The sequence below is a fragment of the Panicum virgatum genome, chromosome 7K (assembly GCF_016808335.1).
Source record: "Panicum virgatum strain AP13 chromosome 7K, P.virgatum_v5, whole genome shotgun sequence".
Taxonomy (NCBI): domain Eukaryota; kingdom Viridiplantae; phylum Streptophyta; class Magnoliopsida; order Poales; family Poaceae; genus Panicum; species Panicum virgatum.
In genome coordinates, this window is record NC_053142.1 from 49,140,653 (window position 1) to 49,158,040 (window position 17,388).

At 55.2% G+C, this 17,388-nt stretch overlaps 1 protein-coding gene across 1 annotated transcript; it reads right to left on the bottom strand.

Moving 5' to 3' along the window:
• Positions 1-455: 455 nt before the first annotated feature.
• LOC120641941 (ABC transporter B family member 19-like) lies at positions 456-11,360 on the bottom strand. Its single transcript, XM_039918276.1, has 9 exons — positions 10,843-11,360; positions 10,628-10,682; positions 9,860-10,236; positions 4,103-4,362; positions 3,695-4,011; positions 3,385-3,608; positions 2,474-3,299; positions 2,151-2,392; positions 456-1,904 (listed from the first exon to the last, which is right to left on the bottom strand). Exons 1-9 carry the CDS (start codon positions 11,125-11,127, stop codon positions 696-698), a joined length of 3,795 nt encoding a protein of 1,264 aa, XP_039774210.1. The 5' UTR covers positions 11,128-11,360; the 3' UTR covers positions 456-695.
• Between the last annotated feature and the right edge of the window lie 6,028 nt (positions 11,361-17,388).

The following is a 17,388-nucleotide window of genomic DNA, read 5'->3' on the forward strand; positions in this document are numbered from 1 at the left end:
GGGCCCACGTGATGGCGTTGCCCTGGGAGTGCGGTAGGAATAGCGTAGGGGCGCTCATCCGGGACGCTTGCGTAGCTTTTACCGTGCCCCGCTGCAGCCCTCCGGTCCGGTAAATGATACTGGCGGACGGTTTACCGTCCCCCAGTGCGGGTAGCCTCAGCTGCTGCCTCCTCTCCGTCCCATTTCCGGAGCTGCCATGACCGCCAGGAGGACCGTCGCCACCGCGCCATGCCCGCCGGGGACGCTGATGTTGGCTCGGCTCCGACTCCGACTGCGACAGTTCTCGGGGATCATACGACCTGCGGCCTCCGTGCAGGTGAGGAATCAACCAACGCTGGGTCCCCTGGAACATAGAATGCGCTTGGCTGTGGGGCATCTTGATCGATTCCTCTTCAGAATCACATAACCATTCATTTCACGACGCACGTAAACCCAAAGAACTGAAGAAGAATGCGAGAACAGAAAGGGGGGACGTTAATAAAAAGAAGAGTCGCACCGTACATTCCGGGGAGAAGATACAGATCACAGGTTCCAAGTTTAATCTTGCGATTGACAGCATTAACACATACACGATTGCCCTAGTATCTACATCCGTACGACCACCGCCAACCGAAAAAAAAATTCCGGCCATCCCAGCCTCCAAAATGAAGGTGTCATCAGGTATTTTAATCAGAGGATGCTCCTGCACAGCGCCGTCAGACACGGTGGTGCTGCAACTGCAGCAGCCGCGAGTACGCGCCCTCCGGCCGGGTCAGGAGCTCCGAGTGGCTGCCGTGCTCCACGATCCGCCCGTCCTGCACCACCGCGATGCGGTCCACCCCTCGGATCGTGGAGAGGCGGTGCGCCACCAGGACGGTGGTTCGCCCCTTCATCAGCCGCTCCAGCGCCTCCTGCAGCACGCACTCGGACTCCGCGTCCAGGGCGCTTGTTGCCTCGTCCAGCAGCAGGATGGCCGGGTCCTTGAGCACTGCCCTGGCGATGGCGATCCGCTGCTTCTGCCCACCCGAGAGCTGCACGCCACGCTCGCCGACTGCTGTCTTGTAGCCGTCAGGAAGCTGGCTGACGAAGCCATGGACGTTTGCTGTCTTTGCCGCCTCGATCACTTCCTCCTCTGTTGCACCATCCTTGCCGTATGCAATGTTTTCTAGTATGCTCGCTGCGAAGAGGACCGGCTCCTGCTGCACCAGGCCAATCTTGAGCCGCAAGGACTTCAAGTTCAGCCTCCTGATGTCCTTTCCATCAATACTAACTTTTCCCCCAGTCGGATCATAGAATCGCTCAATGAGAGCAATGACAGTGCTCTTCCCTGAACCGCTGGCTCCGACTAGAGCCTGGCTGCGCCCAGCTTGAATTTTCAGGTTGAAATCCTTGAAGATCTGAATGTCTGGGCGTGATGGATAGGCAAAGTCCACATGCCGCAACTCAATGTCCCCTCGGATGGTGGTAACACGCTCCGACTCTGGATCATCAGGCTCAATTCTTGTTGCCCTGTTGAGGATGCCAAAGATGGATCGGATCGATTCACCTCCGCGGACGATCTCTGGGGCTAGGCTCACTGTCTCAGCTACGGAGTTAGCAGTCACCACAAGGACAACAAAAACCTTGATGACCTTGGAGAAGGTGGATCCATGTGACCGGACCAGATGAGAACCATACCAGAGAATGAGTGCTTCTGAGGAGTACAGGCAGAGCTGTGAAAGGCCAAACAGAAGACCTGATGTCTGGCTACGTCGAAGGATTTGCTGCTCTGGTATGCGCAGTTCATGGCTGAAGAGTGACAAGATCTTGCTTTGAGCGTTGAAGGCAGCCACGGTGCGGATATTGCTCACTCCTTCACCTGCGACCATACTGCTCTTGGCATGCGCCTTTGCTGTGTCACCAGCAAAGCCCTTCATTGAAATTTGCTGAAAGCATAAAAACAAACATTGTTATTTTAGACACATGAAGTTGCATTCATTCTATATTTCCTACACAGCTGAGCGAATCTAAGGATTATTCTCATTTTGACAGATTTTTCTAAATTAGCTAATATATGTTCTTATAGATGGACTTAGTATATTGGGTGCATGGACTAAGTATAGATGTACTAGTATATTAAGTTAACAGTGAATGGAAGAGATAGATCGCTTAAGAGTAGGCCAAGAAATTACCTGGGCAAAGTTGGCAAGCACAAGAAGCGGGAAAGTAGCCAGAATAAGGAGTGCCACTCTCCATTCAATGATAAAACCGACAACAAATGAAGTCATAAGGGACGTCATGTTCTGCAGGATGACTGATATTCTCTCAGCTATAGCCGACTTCACATCTGCTGCATCGACTGCTAGGCGAGCAGCCACAAGACTTGAGTTGTTTTCTTCTTCGTCAAACCAGCCCACTTCATTCCTAAGTATTGCTGCAGTAAACAGAGTCGATATTCATACTATACTCAAGTTGGCACCACAAAAACTGATTGTGGAATGGAGATAATACATACCAGATAACATCATCCTCCTAACCCTGGTTGTAAGATTTTCTCCCATGATGCTGAAGAAGTAATGCTGCACAAGATAAGCAACAACGGCATATATACCTGTGCCAATATAGATGAACACATATAGCTTTGTTTTCTTCTCCATTTCATTGGGGTCCCTGTAGTAGAACACATCAAGCATTTCACCCATAACAATTGCAAATGTTGGACCAATAAATCCCGAAAGGACAGAACCAATGGCGCCCAACACAGCATAAGGCCACTCAGGAGCATTCAATTTCAGGAGCTTCAAGAAGTAACCACGTGGTGCTGGGTATTTGCGGTCATTATCTGCATTGGAGATCATCTCGATGCGTCCATCTGCTCCAGTACTGTACTGATAGCTCAAGTTCCTTAGACTTCCCGACCTCAGGCTAAGAGATTTTGTGGAAAGTGAGCTTGTCAAGTGCATTGATCGTGACCTGCGGGTAGATGCACCTCCAAGATCCCTATTCCGCATTGATTCCTGAAAACGGACCAGCGAGGCATATGCTCCAGTGCTTCCTTTTGCTAGGAGTTCATCATGTGTCCCAGTCTCGACAACTTGGCCTTGTTGGATCACAGCAATCATGTTCACATTTCTTATAGTGGACAGACGGTGGGCAACAACTACAGTCGTCCTCCCAACCATTAAACGGTCAAGAGCTTCTTGCACAATGCTTTCTGAGTCTGCATCTAAAGCACTGGTAGCTTCATCAAGGAGCAGAATCTTCGGGTTCTTCAGCATAGCACGAGCTATCGCTATACGTTGCTTCTGACCACCAGAAAGTTGGGTGCCTCGCTCACCCACCTGTGAACAATAATATGATAAAGTTAATATTTGTTGATTACACTCAACTGCATGCAAGAGGGACAGAGGGAAAATATACACGCACCATTGTGTTGTAGCCATTTGGAAGAAGAGAAATAAAACTATGAGCATTGGATGCAGTTGCTGCAGCCTCAACTTCTGAAATAGTGGCATCTGGCTTTCCGTACAGTATATTCTCTAGGATAGTGGTTGCAAAAAGAGCAGGTTCTTGGTTTACTAGACCGATCTGATCTCTCAGCCACCTTAATTGGAGTGTTTTTATGTCAACATTGTCAAGCAAAACCTGGCCTGCAATGCAGTGAAGTTTAAGATTAGAAGGATCTATACATTCACAAAATGTGAAAACCAGCCCTCTGAGGCAAAGCATTTGTTACCTTCATTAGGATCATAAAACCTTTCTATCAAAGCAACAACAGTGCTTTTTCCGGATCCACTGCCTCCAACGACCGCGACAGTTTTACCAGCAGGAAAGAAAAGAGAGAAGTCCCGAAAGATCATCACATCAGGCCTTGAAGGATAACTGAAAGTAACTTCCTTAAATTCTATGTTTCCATGGACCTCAGCCAACCACTTTCCATCCTTGTGATCGTTGACTATAGACGGTTTCTGGCGAATGACCTCAAGCAGTTTGTAACCAGCAATTTTCCCTTTGCTGAAGGCTCCAAGATTTGAGAAAGCCTGCCCAAGGCTCCTGCAGAAAAAAATTAAGCAGTTATCAGCTCATGGACAGGGGAAAACAAATGGAACAGAATTATCATAACATCATCTTTTTTTTCACTTACATGCCACCAACGATTGCAGAAAAGATTGCCGTAAAAGCCTTTCCACCATCAGTCTGCCCATTCCTGATGAAAACACCAGCATACCAGAATACCAGAGCCCAAGACATGCATGCTATCCCATAAGTACATCCGATTCCAAGACCTTTAGCCATCCCAGCTTTGTAACCGAGCTTCAGTGTGTTCTGAATCGCCTCAGAATAGGAATTGAGTGCTTTGCTCTCTCCAACAAAAGAGTAAACTGTTCTTACTTGGGCAATTGCCTGTTCAAGGATGTTTCAGTCAGCATTTTAGTAGATTACAAGCAACTAATTTTTTATAAATTGCAAGATGGTTCAAAAGGCAGCGTCAAGCAAAATAATTTGAATGTTATTCGATAACCAAATCAAAATTGTTTATTCCACCTATTGTTGGTAGCAACATAGTAGAGAGAAGTACTCCATCATTATAAATAAAAGTGAAATTGCACAAATCCTAAGGCAATTGGGATTTGCATATGAACATATATGTAGTTTTGTTCTATAAAAGCTACATATGTGGTTCCCATATGGAAAGAATCAAAGAAACAAAAGCATGCGCATGCTTTGTGTTATTAACAGTTGATCATCTGCATCATATGGCTAAAAATGGTAACTCAACTCCCATATTCCTCTAACACTGTGTCGGTACCCCATGACTGGGGTACCCCCTCTTGCTGTGTCTAGGCAGGAGCCTTGTGGTCATCCTTGACTACGTCCAAACAGCCGGATCCCCGCGGTCCGGAGCCCTGTTCACCCAACAACGGTCCCGGACCCGTCCCCCGGCTGGGAAGGGTCTGGGAGCACCACGTGTTTCGGGAAAAGCAGACGCTCAGCCCGAACAGCCGGGAGCTCCGGACCCCCGCGGAGTCCCGGACCCCCCATGGGGTCCCGGACCACCCTGTATATTAACCGGACCCCTCACTAAGGGAAGGAATTGACACCCCGCCCCGGGGAGGTCCGGAGCTGCCACGTGTCTGCAAGCACAGACACGTATATAAGGCCACTTGGTCCCCATACTAAAGGTTCACCTTCCACTGCATTCATTGCGGTAGGTGGACGTCCGCATTGATATAGCAGAAGCCGAGGCAAGTCTTGGATCAAGGGACACTATTGATCGCGTATTACCAAGACGTGTAGTGGAGCCGCTGGCGCCGCCCACGCCGCGCCTGTCAGTCTGTCATGACAGATGGACACGACGGCTCGGCTTCACCCATTATGACGCCTACATAATAGCCTCAACAGGCCACGCCGCAAGCTACGTTTCCCCAACAGGCACCTTGCTGACGGGACAAGAGAAGACCTCCCTGAGTCGGAACGCCAGCAGGGCATGGAAGCATATCAGAGAAAAGATTCACAACTACTGTAGACATTTAAGTACTCTGCGTAGTATGCTACATAGTCACGTTGGGCCCATCTGTCGGGACCTCAACGACCAATGTATCCGCACCCCTTGATCTATAAAAGGGAGGGCGCTCGCTAGAAGAAGTCTCAGGCTGAAAAAAGGCCAAGGCCCGGCAGAGGATAGGTTCATACACAACCAAGAACAATATTTCTCCCAGTGGATGCAGGGTATTACGCTCTGGCGGCCCGAACCACTCTAGATCGTGAGTTCATGTGTGCTTGCCTTCGTGCTAGATTAGCCTAACTGCCTAGTACTTCCCCGAGTCCTCCCTCACCGGGAATAGGCGGGTGCGCTCCGCCACCCGGCTGTGGGTACCCTAAAAATCCCACGACATTTGACGCCGTCCGTGGGAAAGATGCAGGCGTTGGCTAGATCTCCAAGCTTTCGAGGCTGAGCTCATCCTCTACAACAGCAGCGAGAAGATGAAGAGAGGCATGGTGACACCTACGCCGCATGTCACTACATTGAGGCACCAGCGCCCTCGGTGCGGCGGTGCACGGCAGCGGCGCCTGCTGTGCGTCGCCACTGCGACGCCTCAGAGCCGGCACGGTGGTGCGCGGGGGCGACGCCTGTTGCGTGCCGCCCCGCGCCATCCCAGTGTCGGCTCAAGGTTTTCTCTCAAGCAACGGCCACGCTTCCTCTGCGGAGGCATGGCGTCGGCTCAAGGCTTTCTCTCAACATGGAGCCTGGAGCCAACGGCCATCCTGGAGGAAGTTGGCCGTGTCGTCGTGCCGTCTCCGGCACCACACGAGGTGCTTGGTGCTGCCGCAGACAGGACCCCGCCACCAGGCGCGGGGCCCCTGGCGCTAGCGCCAAGGACAAGCCGGCGAACGACCGCCCTTCTCCACGCCCCGTGCTCGTCCATACGAGCACCCGTTCTCCTACTGCGCCAGGCCGGAAGACCAGGTTCTGCCCCAGCAAGCGGCAGGCGGGCTGGCTCCCGGTGGCAGACGACGACGGCAGGGGGGCCTCTCCCATTCAAAGCCAAAGAATTTGTCTCATGCTACCCAAGCATATGACAGCTCTTAGACAAGGAATGGTCGCCCGAGCTCCTGAGGTGATGCTGGATGATGCAGTTCAGACACATCCGGGGCGCCTTCACCTCCGACGACTATGAAGAATCCAGGAGTAGCGGTACCACTTCCAATCAGAGAAGGACATGCTGTATGGGATGCAGCCGAAGGTTACTATTAAAATAAGACTAAGAGAATTCCTCCTTTGTAATAACGTGGCGCCTACGTGTGAGTCCAGAGCGGTCAAGGTCCGACCTTGTAAACCCGACCTCTGGCCCTATCACACAAACAGGCAAAAAAGACGGTCCGGAGCGGTAGAGGTCCGACCTCGTAATCCCGACCTCTGATGTATACCATGACAACCACAATAATAAATGGGGATTTTCTTTCTCAGTTTTATCTAGGCTCCACTGTGATTACATTTATTCGCCTTGATTTAACTATTCTTTCATCTTAAGCAGAATCTTCCTTTTATTGCTAACAATCCAAGTTAAGTTGCTGGCTTGTGGCCAGGTAGGGACACCCCTTCTAGCTGGAAGGCAGTTCGGACCCCTAAGGACCTGCTCCGGAGAAGTAGTATTCGTATCCTGGGGTAGAGAAGCTCCGCGTAGCTTAGCCTGGTAATGTACCCTAAGTTTACGTACTTCACTACCCTGTTACAAGTACTCTAGTATCCGAGACTGCTGTCTTTAGAAGTCCCGGGCACCCTTCTAGTATAAGGCTTGGTTTCTCGCACCTTACTTTGAGGGCCGGTGACATATTTCATCGGATCGTCAGCAACGACTCAAGTCCACTCCGGTGGCCCGCTCCGGCGGAGACCGCTCGCTACGGTCGACTCAAGTCCACTCCGGTGGCCCGCTCCGGTGGAGACCGCTCGCCACGGTCGTCTCAAGTCCACTCCGGTGGCCCGCTCCGGCGGAGACCGCTCGTCACGGTCGTCTCAAGTCCACTCCGGTGGCCCGCTCCGGCGGAGACCGCTCGCTACGGTCGACTCAAGTCTACTCCGGTGGCCCGCTCCGGCGGAGACCGCTCGCTACGGTCGACTCAAGCCCACTCCGGTGGCCCGCTCCGGCGGAGACCGCTCGCTACGGTCGACTCAAGTCCACTCCGGTGGCCCGCTCCGGCGGAGACCGCTCGCCAAGAGCCGGGTCCGGGAAGTGGTGCTTGCTCCCTGGGTGATCCGAGGTCTGTGTAGCCGCTTAGCTTGGTTCCGCACCCTAAGCCTACACCTTTGTCGCCCTGTGGAGAGCGTTCTAGTACCTGAACCTGGCAACCGATGTACCGGCCTCAGGGGTCCGGAGTGCCCGCTCTCTGCATGAGCACACCGACGCAATCAAGTTTGTGTGAAAACACATCACGATAGTAGGCCCCACCCGCGGGTTCGTACCTCTCCCGAGGAGGGCCCGGGAGCCACTGTCGGTACCCCAGGACTGGGGTACCCCCTCTTGCTGTGTCTAGGCAGGAGCCTTGTGGTTATCCTTGACTACGTCCAAACAGCCGGATCCCCGCGGTCCGGAGCCCTGTTCACCCAACAACGGTCCCGGACCCGTCCCCCGGCTGGGAAGGGTCTGGGAGCACCACGTGTTTCGGGAAAAGCAGGCGCTCAGCCCGAACAGCCGGGAGCTCCGGACCTTCCGTGGAGTCCCGGACCCCCCATGGGGTCCCGGACCGCCTGTATAGTAACCGAACCCCTCACTAAGGGAAGGAATTGACACCCCGCCCCGGGGAGGTCCGGAGCTGCCACGTGTCTGCAAGCACAGACACGTATATACGTATATAAGGCCACTTGGTCCCCATACTAAAGGTTCACCTTCAACTGCATTCATTGTGGTAGGTGGACGTCCGCATTGATATAGCAGAAGCCGAGGCAAGTCTTTGACCAAGGGACACTATTGATCGTGTATTACCAAGACGTGTAGTGGAGCCGCTGGCGCCGCCCATGCCGCGCCTGTCAATCTGCCATGACAGATGGACACGACGGCTCGGCTTCACCCATTATGACGCCTACATAATAGCCTCAACAGGCCACGCCGCAAGCTACGTTTCCCCAACGGGCACCTTGCTGACGGGACAAGAGAAGACCTCCCTGAGTCAGAACGCCAGCAGGGCATGGAAGCATATCAGAGAAAAGATTCACAACTACTGTAGACATTTAAGTACTCTGCGCAGTATGCTACATAGTCACATTGGACCCACCTGTCGGGGCCTCAACGACCAATGTATCCGCACCCCTTAATCTATAAAAGGGAGGGCGCCCGCTAGAAGGAGTCTCAGGCTGAAAAAAGGCCAAGGCCCGGCAGAGGATAGGTTCATACACAACCAAGAACAATACTTCTCCCAGTGGATGTAGGGTATTACGCTCCGGCGGCCCGAACCACTCTAGATCGTGAGTTCATGTGTGCTTGCCTCCGTGCTAGATTAGCCTAACCGCCTAGTACTTCCCCGAGTCCTCCCTCACCGAGAATAGGCGGGTGCGCTCCGCCACCCGACTGTGGGTACCCTAAAAATCCCACGACACACTGCATGCTACATGTTTTCCAGTGATTGTCTGTTACCCAAAACAGAATTAGACGATATTATCCAAAAAAAGTTGCATCACTAAATTTTATTCACACAGTGCACCATAATTGACAACCTGCATAAGAGATATCGCAGTTCAAACTGCACGCAGAACTATTACGCATAATTTTCCAACAATCTAATCTACTAATACTAACAAGTAGGTCAACAGTGTGTTCTTCACACAACAACTTAATAGTCATTTTGTTAGGCTTAGGCATAGCCTGCCAAACCTACTTGCTTAGTAATAAATTAGTCAGGAAAAAAAAAATCTTTTTGCTATTTTTACTGAGCCATCAGCCTAGTGCAAATAGCCAGTCCTGATCAAAATCCATACACAGAGACGTAGAAAATGGGGCGGCAGCACCACTACACCAAAAGTTGAGCACACAAGTCCCGTGGAAAGGAGAAAGCCGCAAGCAATGCCCCGACCAATTATTCGAATGGCTCATAGGATTCCCAAAGCATACAAAGTTGAAAAAGAACAAATCGCATGTTGGTCAGTGTCTTGCAGCATAAAATACAAGATTTTTGGCTCCTAATCAGCAGACAGAACCAATAAAGACTACCTACCCACCAGTCCAATTCCCTCATAAGTCCAACCGCGCACTACCGAAATGTATAGATTAATCTAACACGAATCCTAATCCTAATCCTAATCCAAGAGAAATATATGTGATGACACTAAGCAACAGTGCAAAGAACAGCTGCTGCCAAGTTCCGCGGGAAACACGACAGGAGGCAAAGATGCCAAAGAGTCTGTTACCTGCTCCGCGACGACGCCGGCATTGGCATAGGACTCCCGGCTCTTGGAAGTGAGGCCGGTGAGCGTGTACGCGTACAGGCCACCGGCAAAGGCGATGGCAGGGATGACGGCCACGCTGAGCAGCGCGAGCCGCCATGCCGCTACGAATCCCACGACCAGCCCGGCCAGGAAGGTGGCGATGTAGTGGATGAAGTTACCGACCTTCTCGCCGATGGCGTCCTGCACGAGCAGCGTGTCGGTGGAGACGCCGAACACGATGTCGCCCGTGCGCGCGTCCGTGTCGAAGAACCCCACGTCCTGCCGCAGCACGGCGTCCAGGTATGCCTTCCGGAGCGCGATCACCTGCCGCTCCCCGGTGTACATCCAGCACGCAATCTCTGGAAAACGAGAGAACGCAGCTTCAGCCAGTGTTCAGGAACAAAGATTGTGCCGACGATTGCAACGCAAGCCATTGTGTACGGATGCAGCAAGCACGCCGCCGGCATGGACGCCGGCGAGCTCGCTTGCCGGATTCGTCGACACGAAAACGAGACAAACATGGTACAGTTTGCCCGTCTGGTGTGATGGCGACGGGACTTGTGTTGGCGAGTGGGGTGGTCTTCGAGATGCCCCACCGGCCATGACCAGATCCTATTTCGCAAATAGGCCCCTGTACTCCACTACTATGCTTGAAAAGAGCCTTTGGTGCGTCGGAGAAGACAGCAAGTGATGGGGAATCGTACGGAACTCGAGGGGGTGGGGGAACAGCGGAAGGATAGAGAAGGTCACCTGCGTAGGAGGAGGCGCAGACCACCAGCCCGAGGTAGACGAAGTAGAGCGCATACTGCAAGAGGAGAGGACGAATCGGTCTGTTAGCAGCATACGCACTGGCGAGTTGCGACGAGAAGCGGCGATCTCGGCGGAATAAGGCCTCTATCCGAGATAGGCGGCTGGTAATGGCAAAGCTGTTTGAGTGAGCCAAGGGGGGAAAAGGAAGTACGGACCTTGGCGACTTCGTCGGTCATGGTGCGGAGGTCGGTCTGGTTCTTGCCGAAGCCGTTGATGAGGTCCCCGAAGAGGAGGAAGAAGAGCGGCATGGCCGCGCCGTGCGCGAGCGCGCCCAGGCTGCCCGCCGCCATGAGCATGAGATCCCACTTGTCGGCGAACGAGAAGAGCTCGTGGAACGCCACGGCCTGGTCGGCCCTCTTCTTCCCGTCCCCCGCCGCATCGCCGCCTCCCCCTGCTCCGTTCGCCGCCGCCTTCCCGTCCGCCGCCGCCGACTCCGCCATCGCAATGCGCTCCCCCGCCCGACCTCGACAGTCGACAGCGCGGCTCGCCGTCCCGCACTCTCAGGCCGCCGCCGCGGCGCCCTGCGGCATTGGAGACGGCGTCGCCGCTTTTCCTTCTTTCTTGGCCTGCGGTGGGGGCTGCAGAGCAAGGAGGGGGAGCGAGCGCAGGCCTGCCTCGGCTTCGCCTCGGTATCGGTGACGTGCAGGCGAGGTTTGTGTTCCGCGCTGCGGTGGTCAGGTCAGAAGCTAGCGCGGCGTCGGGGGGAGTGATAAAGAGGAGGCAGTGCAGTGTGGGGCGCGGGGTCAGGAGGCAGAGGGAGGCGGCAGAACCCAGCTGCGCTCACTTGCGGTGAGCTTTACCACCCGCTCTCCTCTTTCGGCTCAGCAGGATGCAATTTGCAGATGTTTAACCTGATTGTTAGTTCTATAACGGTGTGGACAGGAGTGACATACGATGGCGTTGGAGTAGGGAGACTCATAAGTTACAAAATACAATTGAAAATCGAGCTTATTTAAGGTTGCATGAGATGATGTTATACAGTGGTATTAGCAAGGAGGTAGATTCGGCATGAAAAACGGATAAAAACAGAGTATATAAGCAGTGGCATGAGATGTTATATGGTGGTATTAAGTAAGGAGGTAGATCTGTCACGACAAAGGATGAAAACAGTGTGTGCAGTTAGGGTGGCATAGTATCCAAAACACATCCCAAAAAGTCTTGTTTTGAAAATAAACCAAAAAAATATGGCTCCAACAGTGGCCTATCTCGACGGCCAATTTCTCCGCAGTTCCAAAAACGACGTCGTCCGGAGCTAAATTTGCGCCGCTTGGATGAGCTCCCAATCACGAAAAATATCACCTCGCGCCAGTCCCCGTTCGTGCTATCCCATGCAATTAGATTATACTAGTGAAAGAAAACGGCAAAGTTTGTTAATCAAAGGTGGGCCCATATATGATGAGGCAGCAGCGTTTTGGATCCAGTGATGATAGAGAACTAACTTTTTGGGACTTTATTTTTTTAGTCATACAGTGATGATAGAGTAAAATACAATAAGGACAGAGTAAGAAGATCCATTCGTCATGAAGCGCGGCTGGAAATAGAGCATGCAGTGAGGTGGCATGGGATGATCTAACAGTTTGTGATTTTTTTTCTAGAAATATGTTCATTGTAAACGTCGCTAGTGTCGTGGTGTGGCAAACCACAGCCGGGTGGTGGAATGCACCCGCCTAAGCCCAGAGGGTGAGTACTCGGGGGTTAGCTAGCGACTAGTTCGATCTCGCTCAAGAACACGATGAACACAACCAGTTAGAGTGGTTCGGGCCGCCGGAGCGTAACACCCTACGTCCACTGAGTGTTGTATTGCTTGTGTCTGGATCAGCCTGGAGCTGAGTCCAGTGTGTGTATGAGTGTGCTCTAGCGTGCCTCCTGTGCACAGCGAGTGCCTCCCTTTTATATCTCAAGGGAGGCGCATATATGGCCGTTGGGTCCCCGACAGATGGGCCCATCGATGTAGTACAAAATAACGTACTGCTCATACATTATAGCATCGCAGGCGAAGGAGATCTCTCTCCTGGATCTCCTTGTCTGCTCCTGGAATCCCCTGTTCAGCGTGTCCAGGTGCTGTCTTGTCGGGACGGCGCCAGGCGTAGCAAGCGGCGTCGCCTGTCACATAGCTGAACGGGCTGCGTAGCTTGCGGCGTAGAAGGCATGATGAAATAGAGCTGTGCCGTCGTATCCAATTAATGCGGCAGACGGCTCTGCGCGGGTGTGGCGCAGGCGGCCGCACTGTGTACCTCGGTAAAACACGGTCTACAGTGAGGTCTGACAAGGTCTACCCCGCGAGCCGCGGCGGCAGAGCACGCCTCAACCCCCGCATTGAATGCGGCGGGTGGGCGAGTCTTCCAATGGAAGACTCACGCCCGCGCCCACGGAACACGTGGTGACTCCGGACCCCCCCGGTGGTATGTTGGCTCTACACGCGTGGGAGGTCCGGACGGGAGTGAGGAGGTTCCGGACCCCTATGAGAGGTCCGGGATCTCGGTGGCTGGCTCGGAGCTTCCCTTCCTCGGGGACACGTGGCATCTCTGGACCCATCCCAGAGCGGGGAGCGGATCCGGGGTCGTTGGCCCGGTGAGGTAAGAGCCTGTCTTGTGGGCCTCGGCTGCTCCGCCCTTTACCGCGTAGTTACGGATGACTACGCGGGTCCTGCCTTGCTGCAGTAGAAGTGGGTATCCCTTTTACAGGGTACCGACAGTGGCCCCCGGGCCCACCTCGGGGGAGGTTCGAACCCGCAGGTGGGGCCACTACTGCGATTTGGCCCTGATAGCTTAAAGCTTCTCTCTGCAAGGGTCTTGACTGGCCTTGACCATTCATCGGGTTGGTTGCTACCTCATCACATCGCAACGGCTTACTGACTTGTGGCCCCCACGCACAGTGGTTCACCTAGTCACGCGCGCGATGCTCGGCATTGTTGCGGCCGGAGTAAACGGGATATTTACTACCGGCGCAGATCCCGAAAAGCCCGGTCATGCCAGCGCTTAATACGCACACGTCAGCCTAGCTTCCACCTTGCTTCGCGCGCGGGCGACGGTTCAGATCCCGCCTTTTCACACCTTTGTTTGCTACCCGCTCTCCATGACAGGTGGGCATGGGATCCCTTGTCATGGACTGGGCGGTTAACACTAGGTGCGGGCGTCGCTTGGGTTCCAGCGACGGTTCTGGGGCGCGCAGGTTGGGTCAGGCTTCATAAGGGGGTGAACCGCATACCGCGGTTACTTTCCCGCATTCGCCTTCTTCCTTCCAACCTTTGCGCCCCTTGCTTTCGATCTTCCTCGCCCTTTGCTCCCCCACGTAGATTGCTCCTCTCCTCCGCAGCGAGATGGCATCCCTTGCTCATCTCCACCGTTTCCAGTCCGAAGAGGAGCTGAGCACGGTGCGCCGCCTGCATGAATGGAGTGCACAGGAAACGGCTTTGGGGATTCGAGCTAGCTCGGCTCCCCTCGGCAACCTGCGCGCCAGGGAGTTTGTGCTGTTCATCTCGCACATCTCCACCGGCTTGGGGCTGCCGATCTCCTCCTTCTTCCTACTGCTGCTGGAAGATTTCAGCCTCCAGCTTCAGCACCTCACGCCGCACTCCATTCTTCTGACGGCCATCTACGTGCACCTGTGCGAGATGTTCGTGGGGGTGCGGCCCTGCGTCATCCTCTTCCGCTACTTCTTCCAGTTGGTGAAGTCGGGGAAGAGCAAAGACAAGGTGGGGGCCTACTATTTCCAAACAAGGAGCGACCTGCAGTCGCCGTACATCCCCGGACTCAATGACGGAAAGTGGGAGGAGTGGCGCAAGGAGTGGGTCATCGCCACCACTGAAGCCAACGAGCGCCTGGTCATGCCGACCGAGGGACCCACCTCCGACCGGGGATCCTGGAGGGCCAAGCCATCCCTGCCGCCGGATTTCGACTCCGTGCTGGGCAAGATCAGGTCGCTGGTGGAGAGCGGCCTCACCTCGCTGCACGTGCTTGGAGATTTCCTGAAGCGCCGAATCGCCCCCATGAAGCAGCGGCCACGTCCTGCTTGGAGCTTCACCGGCCTCAACGACTGCAGCAGGACCCACCGCGGAGAGGGGAGCGACCTGACCCAGGAAGCCCTGGAGGTTCTGGTGCGGGCGGTGACGGGGGAAGTCTTTGTCCCGGAGAACCTGATCCTTCTTCAGGGCATCGTTCCCCTCTGCGAGGACTCGCGCCTGAGGACGGCGGTGCTGGCTACCCTGCCAACTCTCGACGACGGTGGGCTGGCCGCACGCCAGACCGGAGGCGACCCGAACCGTGGGCTCCGGAGCCCTGGCGCGTTCGGGGATCAAGCTATTCCAAGCGCCGCGGGGCCCGGCCCCACTACGAAGGGGAAGCAGGCCGTGGCCGGCAGCGCCGCCACAAGCGGCCCCAGCCAGGTCTGGAGCAGTCCCGGTGCATCGTCGGGAGATGCAGGCCGGCGCAGGTTACTCAGGGGCGACGGGACCCCAGTCACGGAGCCCACCGCGAAGCGTCAGAGGACCACTGAGGGCGCGGGCCAGGGAAGCTCCCGGGCCTCCGGCCCTCGCGGGTCCTCCGGGGCGACGGCGCCGCCACCATCACTGCCGAGAGATAGTTCCCTCCGGCAGCAGCGGCGGCGGCAGCCACAGGAGCAACAGCAGCAGCAGCAACAACAACAACAACAACAACAACAGGAGCAGCAGCAGGAGCAGCGGCGGCAGCAACAGCAGGAACAGTCTCGGGTTGCGCCTCCGTCGCCGCCATAGGAGTAGCGGCAGCAACAGAATCAGCTGTCGAGCCTCCGTGGTCGCTGGATACCCGGCGCTTCTGGGTTAGTTTTATTCTGCCCACTCTGCTTGTTCTAGGTGCCCTGTTTTTGCTGAAGGCTTCTTCTCTTTGTTGCCAGAGCCTCTCACCCAAGCAGTTCTTCCACCAACGTTAGCTCGTCGGCTGGTGCCCAGGAGACCGAGGCCGCGGCGGTGACAGTGGGAGCGACGGCGGGTGCGGGAACCTCGGATGCAGCGACGTCTGCTATCCCGGTGGTGCCTGATGCGGTGGTGGCAGGTGCGCCATCATTAGGCTCAGCAACGCCCGACGCAGCGACGGCGGATGCACTAGTGTCGGGTGCAGCCGCACTCGACGCAGCGGCGGCGGAGGCGCCAGTGCTGGGCGCAGCCGCACCCGACGCAGCGGCGGCAGAGGCGCCAGCACAGAGGCCCCGATGCTTGCGCCGGAAGCTCCCACCTCCAGCTCCGATCCTGTAATGGAGGAGTTGGAGGTGGTATTTGGCAGGCAGCTCCTACAGGGTCCCTTGGAGGAGGAAGCGACTCCCCTCCCCCGGGTGCTGGTCTAGGTTCGGCAGTCGATAGAGGAAGCAACCTCTTCTGCCGACGCGGCCTTCCGGCGAGAGTGGGCTGCCCTGGAGAGCGAACGCCAGCGCCTCTCCGACTGGCACACCCGTCTGGAGGCGCACACGAAGGCTGAAGCCTCCCATGCTACGGAAGCTCGGTCCAAACTCAAGGCCGACCAAGAGGCCTATCGAGTCAACCTTCGGAAGATGTTTGACCGGGAGTTCGCAGTATCGAGCCGGGAAAAACCCCTTGCGCAGCGAGAGGAGGCTTTTGCCCTGGAGGTTGTCGGCTTCGCGGCTCAGCGGTCCGAACTTGAGACTGGCCTCGCGGCCCAACGGTCCGAGCTTGAGAATCACAACCAGGGTCTCGAGGTCCGGAGGTAGGAGCTCGACAATCTCTCTACAACTCTGCAGGGATGGCGCGAGCAGCTGTAGGAGAGGGCCAGCAAGCTAGCGGTTGCCGAGTTGGAGCTAGAGGACGATAGGAAGTCCCTTGACAGGCGGGAATCCCTTGCCACCAGCATGGAGAGGCAGCTTGGGCGCCAGCGCGACTCCCTCAAGAAGCTGAAGGAGTTGGCGGAGAAGAGGAAGGCTGAGCTCGAGGAGAGGTCCCGTGAGGTGGAAGCGGCCAAGGCAGCTCTGGACACCCGGGTGCAGGAGGCGGTCCGGAAGCTGCAGGAGGATCAGCGCCTGGGGGGCCCAGCGGATAGCCGACAGGGCGAACGAAGCGAGCTTAGCACTGGTGCCACTTGGAATGAGCCCAATCCAAGTGGCAGAGGCGCTGAACTCCGCTTCGGATAGGCTCAGGCATCTGGAGCCGGTCCTTGCTGGCCAGCTTGAAGTCGAGCGCCGCGAGCTGATCCGGATGGTGATGGAGCACATTCTGACGTGCCTCCGGAGCCCTGACCCGACCATCTCGCTAGCCCCCATGCTCGATGGTCCTGTGGCGAAGACGAAGGCCGCCGCTCGGGACAGCGTGCGGGAGGTCGTCGACTTCATAGCCGCCTACTTCAAGCGGGAGCCTGCGGACTCCTAAGATGCACATTGTACCTTTGCTTTGTTTTTTGAGTTATGTAACAAAACATTGTACCGTAATGGTTGAAATTTTAAATAGAGGAAAATTTCAACTTAGCTGCTGCTTGTCAATTGCTCTGGTTGCGGCATGCAGCACCCTGGCGCCCTGGCCCCCTGGCAGATAGGTTCAGTTGCTAGGACCTATCTGCCATCCGAGCCGCAGAAGACACTCCGGACCCCCAGATCCGGTGGAACAAGCGTCCTTAGGCATAGGTGTAGCATAGATTGCAATTCGAATGAGCGTCTTATTCCCTGTGTAGCAGAGAGAACTACAGGGGGAGAATCAACTCATTTGTATGGTAGTAATGATA